This window comes from Populus alba, chromosome 17, assembly GCF_005239225.2.
Source record: "Populus alba chromosome 17, ASM523922v2, whole genome shotgun sequence".
NCBI lineage: Eukaryota > Viridiplantae > Streptophyta > Magnoliopsida > Malpighiales > Salicaceae > Populus > Populus alba.
This window is the reverse complement of record NC_133300.1, coordinates 8,254,869-8,269,418: the sequence shown is the minus strand read 5'-3', so window position 1 is coordinate 8,269,418 and position 14,550 is coordinate 8,254,869. Positions and strand designations below refer to the sequence as shown.

Here is a 14,550-nt window from a genome sequence, read left to right as displayed (position 1 = left end):
AATATATCTAAGTTTGCAAGTAGGCACTCCTGGACCTAAAATCCAAGCTCATGTGCTTGAATTTAAATTAACAAGCCATATGTTTCCAAGCTGAAGTCATCTTTTTTTTTCTTTTTTTTTTGGTGAATAACACATCAGTCATTCACTAGTATAAATGATACATCATTTACCTACAACTATTCTAAACACTAAAATAGCTTCAATGATTGGAAAATCAATCAAGTTTCAAGTTTTTGGAAATTGAAATCCATATTTCCCCCATTTTTTACCCAAAAAACATGAAAAAAACAATCCTTTAAACATCTAAAACCCCATTTTCAATCACAAAACATATTATAATCAATCTAAAAAATCAAATAAAAAAACAAATATAGCCCTAATCTACTTTTTCAACATCATTAAAAACTGAAATCAACTTTATTGAGTCTCTCTTAAAAATAAATTAATAGACGCTAAAATTGGTATTATTAGTGTTGAAATTTGGTCATTCAAGAAATTTTCTCTCTACTCGATTTCTTTCGGTGACTTTCTTTATCATCTTTTAACTTTCAAGGACTAAAATATGAAAAAAAAAAAAAAAACAATTATAACCAAATCATAATATCATAAAAAGAATTGGGATCAAATATGAAAAATAAACAAGGGATGGTACACGAACCCAGGCTACCTAGAAAACATGAATTACTGTTAAACCTAGAAAATGACATTTTAAGCCTTTAAACTTCCTGTTTTTTATCCATATAAACCATATTGTTAATAACAAATATGTTTGAATAAAAAATAATAACAAATAACATCAAATCATTAAAAACATGCTTAAGATTTCAACTTCTAAAACTGCAACCCCATTGACAACCAACATAATATCAAGCTTCAATCCAAAATTAACTCTATATGACAAAAACCAAGTCTAAGAACCTAGGACATAAACTAACACCTAAAAAATATGCATCATTTCATTTCAGCAAGAACAACATTCAAACACCATTATAAACATCCAACAAACATTAATAACTAACTTAAAGCAACATTAAGAAAAGAAAACAATATTTTCATTCATCAATCCATATAAATGATAAAACACAAAATAATGCTAAAAAGATTAAAAAATATCATCAAACATTGAAAAAGCATGAATAGAAAGAACATATGGACTTCACCATTGAGTTTTCACATCGTTATACATTCTACAAATTTGTTAGTTATAGGCAACTACTTCATTTATTTTTTTTTTCTCTTTTTTCTTTCCCCTTCATTTTCTATTTTTTTCTAAAGCTTGCTTGTTTTAGGCTCTTGAACCTTCACAGTATGGTCTTTCCATAGGGTATTTATATGGTTTTTTTAGTTTGTTTCTCTTCTTTTTCTTTGATTTATAAGGGTATTTATAGGTTTTGTATGAATTCCCTCAAAGATTGATTAAAGCTCGGCCCTTTAATTAAAATGAGAGAGTTATGGATAAAAGCTAACAGTTGAAAGCTCTTGTACTAGGCTAGTTTTACAATGATTGTTTTGGTTTTGGGGATACTTGGTCATTTTGTTAAACTTGGAGGGCAAGAAGCTATTTTATTAAAGTCATCGAGAAGAACCTTTTAAGAAGCTTTAAATGTGAATACACATAAAAATAGGTGGCTTTTAAAAATTATATGTAACAGTCTAGGCTGACTTGGGTGATCACTTTTGAGGTTTAACCAAAGCAACTCCGATGTAAACGTCATAAAAAACCACCTGAAGTTGGTAAATAAGATGTATACCTTTCATTTGGATTCAAGCTTGCTTAATGTGAAAGTTAGTAGTTTCACATTCATTTATTAAAAGATGTCGACTCAATCAGTTTAGAATTTGAAATCGTAGTGATGGTTAATCATGAACAAGATATTGAAGATTTATATGAAAGAATTGTGATGTAAATGTCTAATTTAATGGAAATGGGGTTGCAAAGGGGGATGTTTTTCTTCCATTTGCAAAAAACCTAATGCATTTAAAGGTCTAGAAATCCAAAACGAGCTTTTAGAAGGTGCTAACTCGATTATCCAAAATTGCCAAGAAAGAAGATAAACATTGGGTGAACGATGTGTTGTTTAGGTTGACTCCTTAAGATTAGGGTTTTTAATTTGAGATCTGACAAATTTTATTTTAGTCTATGTTCTTCCAATTACTTTTAATTGCCTCTTAAACTCTTAATTTCATATAATTTCGCTTCTGCCAAACTCAATTATCAACCCTAAAGTTTAATGTCTTTTTCATCTTGGTTATTGGTTTCTATTTTTTACATTTAGACTTTTAATTGACCATCAAATTTTTATTTTTCTTTAATTTGATCATTGATTTGGTCAATTTCAACTCTTGAAGTCTCACGTCTTTTACACTCGATCCTTGGTTTTAAATTTTTTCAATTAAATCTCTAATTGGCTATCATACTTTCATTGTTTTCATAATTAAGCTCCTAATTTGACTAATTAAACTTGCTAAAGTTCAATTTTGGTCCCTAAACTTCAATTTCTTCCAATTAACACCCAAATTGACTCTAAAAAATTGATTTCCTTGCAATTAAGTTCTTAATAAAATTAATTAAACTTTTCAAAATTCTCAATGAGTCCTTACTCATCCAAATTTATATTTCCTTACCTCAAATACAACTATTTTCACTAAATGAGTCTTTTGTCAATTAGAATTGGATCATCAATTTTGCCAATCTTGTACATTCTAGTCCTCCAACTTTTTCACTTATCATTTTGGTTCTTCACCACCAATTGGACGATCTTTTGAGCTTTTTTTCATGTGTATCCTCTTGTATTTTAAATTTTATTTTATTTTATTTTCTTGATTTTTTTATGAAATCAAAAATAGGTAACAAAAAACCTCATCATCATAATACAAGTTTTATAATCTTCTTTCATTTCATTTAGCAAAAACAAAAACATATTTATATATACATATATAATCTTAATTTACGTCCATGATGAGCTAAAGTAAATTTATAATAGTTAAAAAAAAGTAAAATACGAAACATGCTGAAGAGAAATAGAAAAGGAATCCGAGAACAAATAAGAAAGAACAAAATGTAGTATCAGGAAAAAAAAAAAAATGAAGGCAAAAAAAAGAACAGAAATGGAAATTGATTATTGTCGCCATTGTTTGAAACGTTACCGTTTCGATGTCACTGGTTTGACCAAATACGCACCCTAGTCGCTCTTGTTTTTATTTCCACTTCCACATTTTTTACCAAAAAAACAACCAGATCCTCCTCCTCCTCCACTATCACAACCACCACCATCACGACGAAATCCAATGGCAAACCCAATAACAACAAAAATTCTATTCTCTCTCTTACTATCTCTCCTATTGGTATCCTCATCTCTCGCTAGCTCCGATGTTCCCTTCATCGTCGCTCACAAGAAAGCCACTCCCAGAAGCCTCAAATCTGGAGCTGAGCGCTTCTCCGTTTCCATCGATATTTACAATCAAGGATCCTCGTGAGTTCCGATATGTCTCTCTCAATCTAATTAGATCTGAGATTTTAACTATTTGCATGCGTTCAATTATCGATGTTTGTTTTTATTAGATCTCAAGTAGAATTTGAATTGGAGCTAATTTTAAATGCTTCTAATTTGGGAAATCAATTTTAATTAAGAGATTTGATTGCATGTGATGCAAAATTGTAGGGGTTTGAGTAGGGAGATGGGTTTTATTTTTATTAGCAGCGTGTTAATAGAGATTAAATCCATATGGATTTAATAGATGTTTGTTGAGTCGTGGGTCTTTAGGGGTGGATCTTTTTATTTAATCCTTTTGTACTTGAATTAAGGATGGATGTATTGATTTCTGTGTAGAAGATGAAATCCGAAGTTGATAGCTATTCGTAACAAGAAATTCTGAAACTTACAGGAAATTGCGTAATGGTCAGCCTCAAAGGTTAGAGTTTTGTATAATTGTGGAAGGGTTTAGGTTCAAATGATGATGGCTAGAGTGTTCCATATTTTAAGATGTTGATCGAAGTTAAATTTTGTTGAGTGATGTGAAATTTCATCGAGGATTAATAGCATGGAGTTTTAGATCATAGTGCTTCAACGAGATGGACACACTTTATGCGTATAAGCATTGGTTGATTTTTAAAATGAGTTTAGGTTTGTGGGTGGAAATCAATTTGCTCTTGGACTATAAGTTTTACGATACGGGATGGTGATGTTTTAATCACATTGTAATTGATGGGTTAAATTTACGTTTAAGTTGCCTTTAATGATTCCTCTAAAATGCCATGGTGGTCTCTAGTTTTCCCTTCAGCTATCCAGATGTTATTACTTTTATTCTTGATATATGTAATGAAATGATTGTTTGATTTATGACAGGTTATAGTGTTATCTTGTTTCACTCTGTTTTTGTTCTTTTGGAAGTGTCTTGTTCTGCAATGATTTCCTCACTCATCTTTTTAACAAAACGGTATTCATATAAAAGTGAAATGATTCCTTGACACATCAAGGAACCAAGGTAAACTAGTCTAGCATCAATAAAAAGTTTCTGCGAGGAAATGTTAGCTTTATTTTTTTAAAAAGTGGTGCATATAAAAGGGCATGCAAATCTACTTTCTTATGTACCTTGTGAGCAGTTATAATTGGAGTTTAAATCCCTTCTGCTTTAAAAAATATGAATAGAATGTTCTGGCAATTGCTGTACTGGCTAGAATGGATGGGAAAATATGTTTCAGGAGTTATAAAGAAACCCCTCATAATGAATGGCTCAATTGGTCTCTGGAAACTTGCTTGATCAGTCGGATGACTTACTGATTGAGTTTATGGAACTGATGCTTCTGATCAGTAATTAGAACCTTTATTCTTTATATCTGTATGTTCATAAATGGGCTAAGAGAATATATATGGTGATCCTTTTGCATGGTTTTACATATCGTTACAAATGCTCCTTTGCTTGTTGGTAGACAATGTAGTTAGTTGCCACAAGAAAAAAAGTAGTTATTTTATTTGTTTCACTATGCCAGCTGACTTTTAATGCATAACCCCAGTCGCCTTCTCCCTTGCTGTAGGCAGGGTTCCCTCTTATCTGTTGTCTTGGTAGTTAATTTACTTCCTACTTAATTTGACCTTCATTAAATATAATTTGAGCATATATTTTGTTACATCTGCTTAACAATGGCTTATTTGTAAATTTACAGGACAGCATATGATATAACTCTCACTGATGATCACTGGCCTAAAGATATATTTGATGTTGTCAGTGGCAATACTTCACATTCATGGGACAGGCTTGATGCGTGAGTTCCATCTTGCAATAATGACTGTCTATTTGAGCTTTATCATTCTTTAGTCACTGTTATATGCGGCCCTCTATATTTTTTGCAGTGGTGGTCTTCTGTCGCACTCTTTTGAATTGGAGGGCAAAGTGAAAGGACTGTTTCACGGTTCTCCAGCAGTCATTACATTCCGTATCCCCACAAAGGCTGCCCTACAGGTTTGATGTTCATAGTCTTCTATATTTTCTTTTCTTTGCCCACCATCTTGCGTTAAGTTTTCTATTTTCTGATGTCTGCTTTATAACAGGAGGCATATTCGACTCCCATCCTGCCTCTTGATGTCCTTGCAGAAAAACCTCCAGTGCAGAAGTTGGAGTTGGTAAGTTTGTTGTTGGAATCTCAAACAGACAAATTCATCTCTCTCTCTCTCTTTCTCTCTGCTGTTTACTGAAGCTTGTCTTTTTTTCTTTGCTGTTTTATGGGATCACCTATGGTCCGGCCAAAATTATGCAGGCAAAGGTATGAATCATCTTCTTATTCTCTCTATCACTATTGGTTAAGAGTTATTAAACTGTGCTTCCTGGAACTCAAATTTGACCTTACAAGTAAAAAGGGTTAAAAGAACTAAGACCTCACCGTCCATTTTTTCAATACCCCTCTTGACTCGGTAATCATGGAATTATAAACAAGAAAAAAAATAAAATAAATGGTAATATTATTTGCTGATGTCCGCACCATGGTTATCATTTAAATGATTCTTGAAAGTCCATTTTTTCTCCAAGTTTATATAGAGCAGCTACTGTAACTGCTGCTACAAGTCTCTATAGTGATATACTTTCGTTTTCCTCAATATGCAATGATACTATCGTATTCCTAACACAAGAATTTTTATATTTGCAGAAGCTTTTGGCTAAGTATGGGTCTCTAATTTCTGTGATCTCCATTGTGGTTCTGTTCATCTACCTGCTGGTTACCCCATCCAAATCCGGTGCTGCAAAAGGAAGCAAGAAGAGACGTTAAACAGAGAAAACTGATCCATTAGCTTTGCCTGCAATTTAGATATTTCAGAGGCATGAGCACTGCTAGTTAAATGGTTTTCCACCCTTAGAACTGAGAACATCTGTTGAGTACCTTCGGTTTACATAGTTGTTAATGAGCAAGTGCTTGATGAATCAACCGCTCCCCAATTGCTCACTAAAAGAACTAATTTATCATCTCTGGCTTTGTACATTTTGATGATCATTTACTGTTTATCAATTTTGGAATTCTATATAACTTTTTGCCATGGATATCTTGAAATCTCATTTAGACGAGATATGATATATTTGCCAGCCATGAAAATTTTGCCAGTAGGAGTTGCTACTAGGTTTAATAACATGATTCTTGACTGTTACTGTATGTGCTCACAGGGTGTCTGTCATAGCGCCATCCATAAAAGTAAATGTTTCTTTTTAACCTGTTTGAGTGGTATAAATTTCAATGTTCCTAGAGGTTTATTTTATCGTTAATTTCAGGTATGTTCATAATTAACAAAAAAAAAAAAAAAAAAAACTTTCTTTCTAGTAATTCAAGTATCGTGCAACATGGAGAGGTAGCAACTGATGTCATAACCTGGGTCCTGTATGGTTCCTTCTATTTTGTAGGATCTTATGTATATTATATTTACATACCCATAAGGTTGTCAAAAATGTGAGCACAAAAAATAAAATAAATTCAATTGTAAAAATAGATTGTAAAATTATAAAATTGTAAAGAAAGTTGTTTTTATATATAGTTTAAGTATTTTAAAAACACATAATTCAGATAAAAAATTTATATATAGTTCAAATAACTTAAAAATACAATAAATATAATTATTAATTTTCATAAAATTTTATTAATCAATAATTAAAAAATTTAAAACAAGCATAAACTTTTATATACAAAAGCATTGACATGTTCTTAGCAACGTTGCCACCTCCTCTCTAATTCATAAAAATGACAGATAATTGCATTGAACATGCCTCATGAGATAAACCCAAACTATGAAAAAATTCAAAGTGGGATTTGATCTAGCTCTTTTATTCTCTTCCATCCATAATTTTCATTCTTTTCATTTTATGTCTTTCTCATTAATATATGTCTTGTTTAATACCCACATTGTTCACGTCACCTATATTTGAGCGTTACAATGCATAGTTTTGAAATCTGGTTTGGCCCGGTAGGTCGAACCGGGACCTGAAATTGAAACCGAGCCGGGTTTAAAAAAAAGAAAACCTGATATGACCCGGCGGATTGACCAGTCAATACTCGGCCGCAAACCCGTTGATTTTTTTTTTTACTAAAACAATATCATTTTGATTTTTTTTGTAAAAAACAATTGACCTGACTGACCCGGTGACCCGGTCAAAACCTGGAACCCAAGCCTTGGACCAAACCAGCCATCGAGCCAGGTCTTAAAATTATATTCTAATGTATGAAGCTATGAATGATATCATATGGCTAAAGAACATAGATCTGTTTGTGTTAACTATTAACCAAAAGGCTTATGGTTGAATTGAAGTATGTAAGAGCAATTAAAAGGCAACAATTGAGCAAGATATGAAATTATTATTCCTCCCCAGTCCAAGATATATATATATGCAAGACCCAAGAAAGAAAGAACATTGGAAAGAAAAGAAACACCCAAGAAGTGAAGGAACCAAAATTGGCTTGCACGGGGAAAGAAGAAATAGAAGTATGAAGAGGAATAAGAGGATCAGTCTGCTGCAGGTGGCTTTTTGAAAGAGAAGGAGATGTGCGCTTTGATTTTGGGTTGTTTTACATGGGTGGTTGTTGCCTTGTTGGTTATGAAACGACGGAGAATGTGGAGAAAAAAATAATGGAGAGGACAATTTTGCCCGATCTTAACTGATTTTACCGAGTCAAAACAATTTCAAAATGATTTTAATGTTTCTCGAGTTTTTATACCGAGTTAACACTATAAACATGTATTAACTTATAAAATTATATGATTTTATGAGTCAACTTGTAATTTTAATAATATTATATACATATATATTCATACACTTATATATACATGATTTAATTTAATAATAAGATAAATGATTTAATTTAATGATAAATTTACATTTTCAAATTTTTATTATTGGCTTTTATTGATCTATTTTTAAGCATTTTTTAGAGTATTAATAGTCAAAATAAAGTATCAATCAAACATTATAGAGATTAAGGTTTTATGCATAATAGAAAAACGGGGTTAAATTATATTTTAGAGATTATATTGAAGTTTTAATATAATTGAATTTATATATTAGTATTGACATATACACTGCATTATGATATAAAAAATAGTAAGTATATCTCTTTTATATAGAGTTGAAGCCTTTTTAATTTTTAAAATATATATACTTTTTAAGATAAAACAATATAATGATTTTTAAAATTAAAAAATATTTTTATATACAAAGTTTGTATTTATATTTTATTATTATTATTATAGATCAATGCTGAAATAAAGAATAAATGATTTTTTCTTCTTTTATAATCAAGAATAATTATCATACAACTAAAAGTGTGTTTGTTTTTTGCTTTTGTGGTTGAGGTTGTGGTTGGGTACAACTGCACAAACTTCAACCACAAAAAGCTATTTTTTCTTGCTTTTTAATGGATCCCACACCTAAACCTCAACCTCCACCTCAAATATTGGCATGCGGCTGCGGCTGATAATAAAAGCAAGACTGAAGTGTTTGGTAATCTCAAATCATATTTTTATTTGGCATGGGACCCACTCAAAACTGAGGTTGGACCTCAGTTTGTGAAAAGTAATTCACACCTGCTTTTCACTCCATGCTCTCCTCTCACCGACAGTTTTTTCATGTAATAAAAAACAGCTAACAACTTTCCCCTCTGTTTGATTAAAGTAAAATCCATAAAGCCATCCTAGCACAAGCTGTGTTCAAGCACTTCTTGGGTGAAATGGACTGGCCTTTAAAGATTGAACCTTGTGAAGTGGAATCAGCTCAAAAAATTCTGTTATCTGTAAGAATAAAAGAGGTGTTGTGTTTGAATCACAGTTGATAAGGTAGTTGTCTGTAGAAGTGAAAGAGGTGGAGAAAGAGACGAGAGAGAGAGAGCAGTGTCAGTGGTTTGGTTTCCATTGAAGCAGGATTTTTGAGGTTTCATCAAGAGAGATTGAAAATAATATTTTTTTTTTGAATTAATTTAAGATGAATTAAAAAAAAAAGTAGTTCTAAACCTCTACTATACGGGAAAAAAAAGTAAAATATTTTGAATTAATAAATAATGCATGAATCAAAAGCAACGAAGTCGTGTAGTATAGTGTGAACAAGTATTCCATTACAATTATTTTGCCTCACTTGTCACGCGGGTGACCCGGGTTCGATCATTGCCCGGCAACGGCGTTTATTTTTTCAGAATGCACTTTTTTTTTTGCTATCCAGGTGACTGACGGATTGGCCTTGCTGAAGGTCCTGAACATAAGAGTAATGGCCTTTATATCAACGTAAGAGAGCTAAACGGTTTCACCCGTTGATTTCTCATCTTTAATTAATTCTTCCGATTTAATTAAACAATTTCGCTCTGGTTCCATTAACCTCAGGAAGATTTCATAATCTAATAATGTCCTCTGCCTGATCATTCTATAGTTCTCCTTCACTGCGATATCTGTCATGAAATAGCAAAGAGTGGCATGTCCAAACACGTAAACATTCTTTCCATGCAACCTTACAGAGCTCTGTGTGTCATTAATGTCAGAGCACTTCCCTTGGTACACAGTTTATGCTGGCTTGTACCAATTTGCTTTACCTTGTGAAGGATGAAGGGCGGTCACTACAGAAACCTGCACGAGCATCAGATAGATAAAGGGGTTCCGGTACCTGGATCTGCTGCTGTGGACAGATTGCAGGCGAATGTCTGTCTTCCTCAGCTGTTCATTTGGATCAGTACGTGCTTTGAAGGCCTCCTTGCACAGAGCCTCAAAATCCACCTGCTTTAGCTTTCAGGCCGGTTCATCTTGCGCCGTGCAGCTCCGGGAACTGGTGAATTCAAGATGATCGTGATGTTGACAGTGAAAAGTTGATTTCTCAAATCTAAATTATCAAACATGAAGATGTTCCAAATGTTGTGAGCGGCAATGGAAGAAGCAAACTTGACCAACTAACCTTCAAATCAAGACCGTTCAGTATGTTTACTTGTCAATAATATCCAACGAACGAGAAAAAGAGCTCGTCAACTTACAGAAAGACAACCCTCACAATATTTCAATCCCATTAAGAATAAAAAATAAATAAAAATCCCCCTCATCTTCAAGCCTTGCAGTCTTCCGGTCTTAACAAAAACAACAGAAACCCATCCATCCATCTATCGATCCATCTTCTCTTCAATCTTGAAGAGCCCCAAAAGATAAAATCATGAGTTACCAGAAAGCCCCTCATGATCCCTACTCTCCTCCAGGTAATCAAACTCTCCTCCCCCCCCTTCTATTTTGAATTTAGAATCTTATTGATTTTGAACTGACAGGGTATTCATCACCTTACCCGCCTCCAGGGTACCCGCCATCAGCGCCTCCGCCACCACCATACGAAGGGTACCCACCACCACCACACGAAGGGTACCCACCACCACCACCACCACTCCAGGGTATCCAGGATACCCACCACCGGGACCACCACCTCCAGGGTATCCAGGATACCCACCACCGGGTCCACCGCGTGGGTACCAAGGGTATTTCGCTGAAGGGTATCCAACGCCTCCAGGTCCGCCACAGTACCAGCAGTGTTATCATTATGAACACCACCCTTACCAGGAAAATTATGGTGGTTGCTCCTCGTTATTACGTGGATGGTATGTTCTTTTTTAATCTCTGTTTCTTATGTCTCTTGTTGATAGTCTTATGCTATTTGGGTTTTTATTGGATGCGGTCATTATAGTGTTGATGTTTTTATCTAATATAAAGGATGATTTACTTATTTATTTTTTTGAGATCTTGGTCTTGAATTTTGTTTAATTTTATGGGATTCAGGTCAATGATGGAGTCTTAAATGTTTAGAACCAGAAGATAGTTCCATCTTAGAAACTTGTCCGATCTTATCAGTTTCATTTTGGATGAATCGAGGCGACAACTAACTCCGTCTTGGATTATCCTCCAATATAATACTGTCTGTAATGAATTGCACTTGACTTGTTGCGGGTTTGCCTTAACAATATGGGGTGGTAGGATGGTGTTGAATCGGCAATTATATATGTTGGATCGGTTGGGCATCTAATCCTCAGGTGACCAGGAAGATATTCTTTATCTAACTACTTAGTGAAAACCTAACATTTGCATGACTAGAGCACATATACTTATTTAGTCAATCTTTCTCTTGCATCCTAACTTTACTATTAAGAGTTTTTGATAATTGCCAGTGAAAGAAACATGCATGCAGATCCGTGTCACAGCCTAACTGTTAGAATACAACGTTTGAAATATTTGCTCAGCTTATAACAGCAATATGCATCTAGTGCTTTTTAATGGCTGTGCCAAATCTCTGGCTAGTACTGTACTTACAAAGGCTCGTAAAAGAATAGAGTACAATAGAACTGCCCATGCACCTAACAAAGGTTGGTAACTGTTGGAAAGCAATGGAAGGGTCTTGAATAAGCCTTGTAAATCCTTAAAAACCTGCTGTGGTTGATCGATTATCATACTATAACTAAATGGATTGAGAACCCATAACTGAACAAGCTAACTTGAAATTTATGAAGTACGACTAGGTAACTTGGGTCCTACTCGATATCTGTAAGGTCTTGGTAAAATTGGTGCTAAATCAGCTTGAGGCTTTTGATATCTGGTGTTCATTGGCTAGAGTTTAGTTCAAACTCTGGTAGGATCTGATTGTCTTGTCACCTTGTGGCAAGTAACTCTGCGAGATGGGAACTCCAGGACTTCTATTTCTTTTGACATTCATTACACAAAACAGGAGCCTAAAAGCCTAACTTGAAAAAGTTTGGGCATAGTTTTAGAAAGGACATGTGGGATGATAGACCACAAATACTTGAGATTAAAAGCTGTTCTCCTCTTAGAAACTTGTTCAAATTCAATTTGGAATTGCCCAGCTGGAGGTTGAAGCCAATACATAACTAGACCATAAACATGCCATATAACTATCTGTGATGGATTATATAATTAACCCTTGAGGGTTTTATTTAGCAATATGAGGTGGCGAGGATGGCATTAAACATGATGGTTAAGTATCTATAATCTTATTGGAGCACCGGGATAATTTACTTAATTATCATAGCTCACAAATTAGGTTGAGCAAGATCCTAAACAATTGTCCGACATAAAACAGCGGACAGCCATATACATCTAGCAGTTTTTATTGTCTAGAATAAGCCTCTTACTAGTACCATTCCTATGAAGGTCCTGACACGGCATTGAAAAGAAGTGTCTATGATCATCACAAAAATTGGCAGTCGCTAAAGCTTTTGGAATAAGCTCTGTCAAAAAGACCTGGATTACCATATTTCTTACACTTGTAGCATTCAGTGCTCGGAATTCAGAACTCAACAAGTTATCTGACAAATCGACAGCTGACTGTTACTTCAGTCATAGTCAATATCTGTAAGTTCTGGGTCCCCTGGACAAACAGGAGCTTTTTGATACCTTGTGATCATTTTCTTTGGTGTTTCTCTCTTGTGGACATCAGTAAATGTCTTTTCCGTGTTTGATATTAAATCTTCAGTTTCATATCCTGTGGCTTTAAACGGCTTTCCATGCTGCAAATGCATATAGGTTTGTCATTTGGTTAGCAATCTGGCATTCTCTCACTCAATGATTTTGCATTGTAAATGAGGGAGCACTTGATACTTCTTTGTTGCTCTGAATGCTCCCAGTCTCTTAGCTATTGGTATTTTGGAAATTGGATTGCTAAATCCGTAGGTACTTCACCTTGCAATGTTCTGATCATGGTATCTATTTGATTTTGTGTGCTGACTTCATTTAATGAATGCCACCTTTTTTCTTAATTATTGATGTGATAATGATGGTTATTTATTCTAAATGTGCAGTTTGGCCGCACTTTGTTGCTGTTGTGTGTTGGAGGAGTGCTGCTTCTAAAATCTGGTTGCTTCATTAAGTTTCAAATGATGTATATGGGGTCTGGTAATTCTGGTTTTGCCATCTTCTTATCTGGTTGTTGAGAGATTATGTATTTGTATGGTTTTCTATGCACATATAATATAATAGTGTCATTTCCTCCAAATTGGAAACAATATGAATATGCCTCAATGCTATGATTTCATTTATCTTCTTGACTTCAATGCGGCATCCTAGATAAAGTTCTCTGGCGAAGCTTTTACTCCTGTGCTGAAAGCTTCTAGCAAAGCATTTCTTTCTTTTCTTTTGCGTCAGCAAGGAAAGCTTCATATTTACTCTTCTAGCTGATGTCAGTGACTTCATGACTCTGAAGGATCGTGGAAGGTGGAAAAGGTCTCCATTAAGTTAAAAATAAAGGTTGTAAGCTAATGGTCAACTGCTTGTATTATCAGCAAGAACCCACAAAAGATACCTGCTTGAAGATTTCAGGAAACTTCTCTCTTTGGAGGGAAAGCATAAATTGGGACACCTTCTACTGCAGTAGAGGAGTTGCGCACTATGAAATTTGGTACGGCTTATTATCATCTGCTAGAAGCCAAGAATTCATTAATATACTGACGATGACTGCCGTTTATGATTTCCCTGCGCTTCTACTATGCTACTTAGGGTCCGTTTTGTGGTGTAGATGGTGTTTTGGTACAACGGTGGTTTTAAAAATGTTTGGTTAATTAATATATATTATAATTTTATATTTGTTTTGCTAAAAACTCTTAATTTGTGGGATTTTTAATTTATTTTTTCAAACTCCTACCACAAAAAATATTACCACCAAACGCCAAACACAAGTATTTAAGAGTTTGGTAGTTTTTATTTTGAAGTGTATTTTATTTGATAAAATATTAAACTAATGTTTTTTAGTGTTTTTATATAGTTTTGATGTCAAAAATAAAATAAAATAAATAAATTATATTAATATATTTTCTTGCATCATAATATAAAAAAACTTTAAGTTGGTATAATTTTAGCCTGTAAGCTTAGCCACACCAAGAATTTTTATTTATCTGAAGAACTTCCATTCATGTGTTTCTAAGAAGCTGAAATCCTAGCAAAGAGCATCCTAACAAGGAAGTCAAGTCAAGTAAAATCCGGTTTATATTTCGAGTCAAGTTATAGGTTTGACGAGGTTTAAATTGACATGTTCACGAATCGGGTAAACTCTTAAACTTTT

The 14,550-nt window shown here is 33.8% G+C and overlaps 2 protein-coding genes across 5 annotated transcripts; both read left to right on the top strand.

Moving 5' to 3' along the window:
* Positions 1–3,201: 3,201 nt before the first annotated feature.
* Positions 3,202–6,517, top strand: LOC118038141 (uncharacterized). Its single transcript, XM_073405627.1, has 5 exons — positions 3,202–3,473; positions 5,165–5,263; positions 5,352–5,460; positions 5,550–5,761; positions 6,143–6,517. Exons 1-4 carry the CDS (start codon positions 3,289–3,291, stop codon positions 5,691–5,693), a joined length of 537 nt encoding a protein of 178 aa, XP_073261728.1. The 5' UTR covers positions 3,202–3,288; the 3' UTR covers positions 5,694–5,761; positions 6,143–6,517.
* A 4,019-nt stretch (positions 6,518–10,536) lies between these two features.
* On the top strand, positions 10,537–13,546 carry LOC118038142 (uncharacterized). 4 transcript variants are annotated; one of them, XM_073405712.1, is made up of 4 exons: positions 10,538–10,696; positions 10,763–10,846; positions 10,912–11,086; positions 13,295–13,546. In XM_073405712.1, exons 1-4 carry the CDS (start codon positions 10,654–10,656, stop codon positions 13,341–13,343), a joined length of 351 nt encoding a protein of 116 aa, XP_073261813.1. In that variant the 5' UTR covers positions 10,538–10,653; the 3' UTR covers positions 13,344–13,546. The 4 variants fall into 4 exon arrangements, with proteins under 4 accessions (XP_034900330.1, XP_073261813.1, XP_073261812.1 ...); XM_073405711.1 differs by having other exon boundaries at positions 10,909–11,086; XM_035044439.1 differs by having other exon boundaries at positions 10,537–10,696; positions 10,790–11,086.
* The last annotated feature ends 1,004 nt before the right edge of the window (positions 13,547–14,550 follow it).

Coding starts and splice junctions, on each gene's coding strand:
- LOC118038141 (XM_073405627.1), top strand. CDS start 3,289: ATGGCAAACCCAATAACAACAAAAATTCTATTCTCTCTCTTACTATCT. Junction 5,264..5,351: donor TCATGGGACAGGCTTGATGC/GTGAGTTCCATC, acceptor TATTTTTTGCAG/TGGTGGTCTTCTGTCGCACT. Junction 5,461..5,549: donor CCACAAAGGCTGCCCTACAG/GTTTGATGTTCA, acceptor GCTTTATAACAG/GAGGCATATTCGACTCCCAT.
- LOC118038142 (XM_073405710.1), top strand. CDS start 10,654: ATGAGTTACCAGAAAGCCCCTCATGATCCCTACTCTCCTCCAG. Junction 10,697..10,762: donor TGATCCCTACTCTCCTCCAG/GTAATCAAACTC, acceptor TTGAACTGACAG/GGTATTCATCACCTTACCCG. Junction 11,087..13,294: donor TCCTCGTTATTACGTGGATG/GTATGTTCTTTT, acceptor CTAAATGTGCAG/TTTGGCCGCACTTTGTTGCT.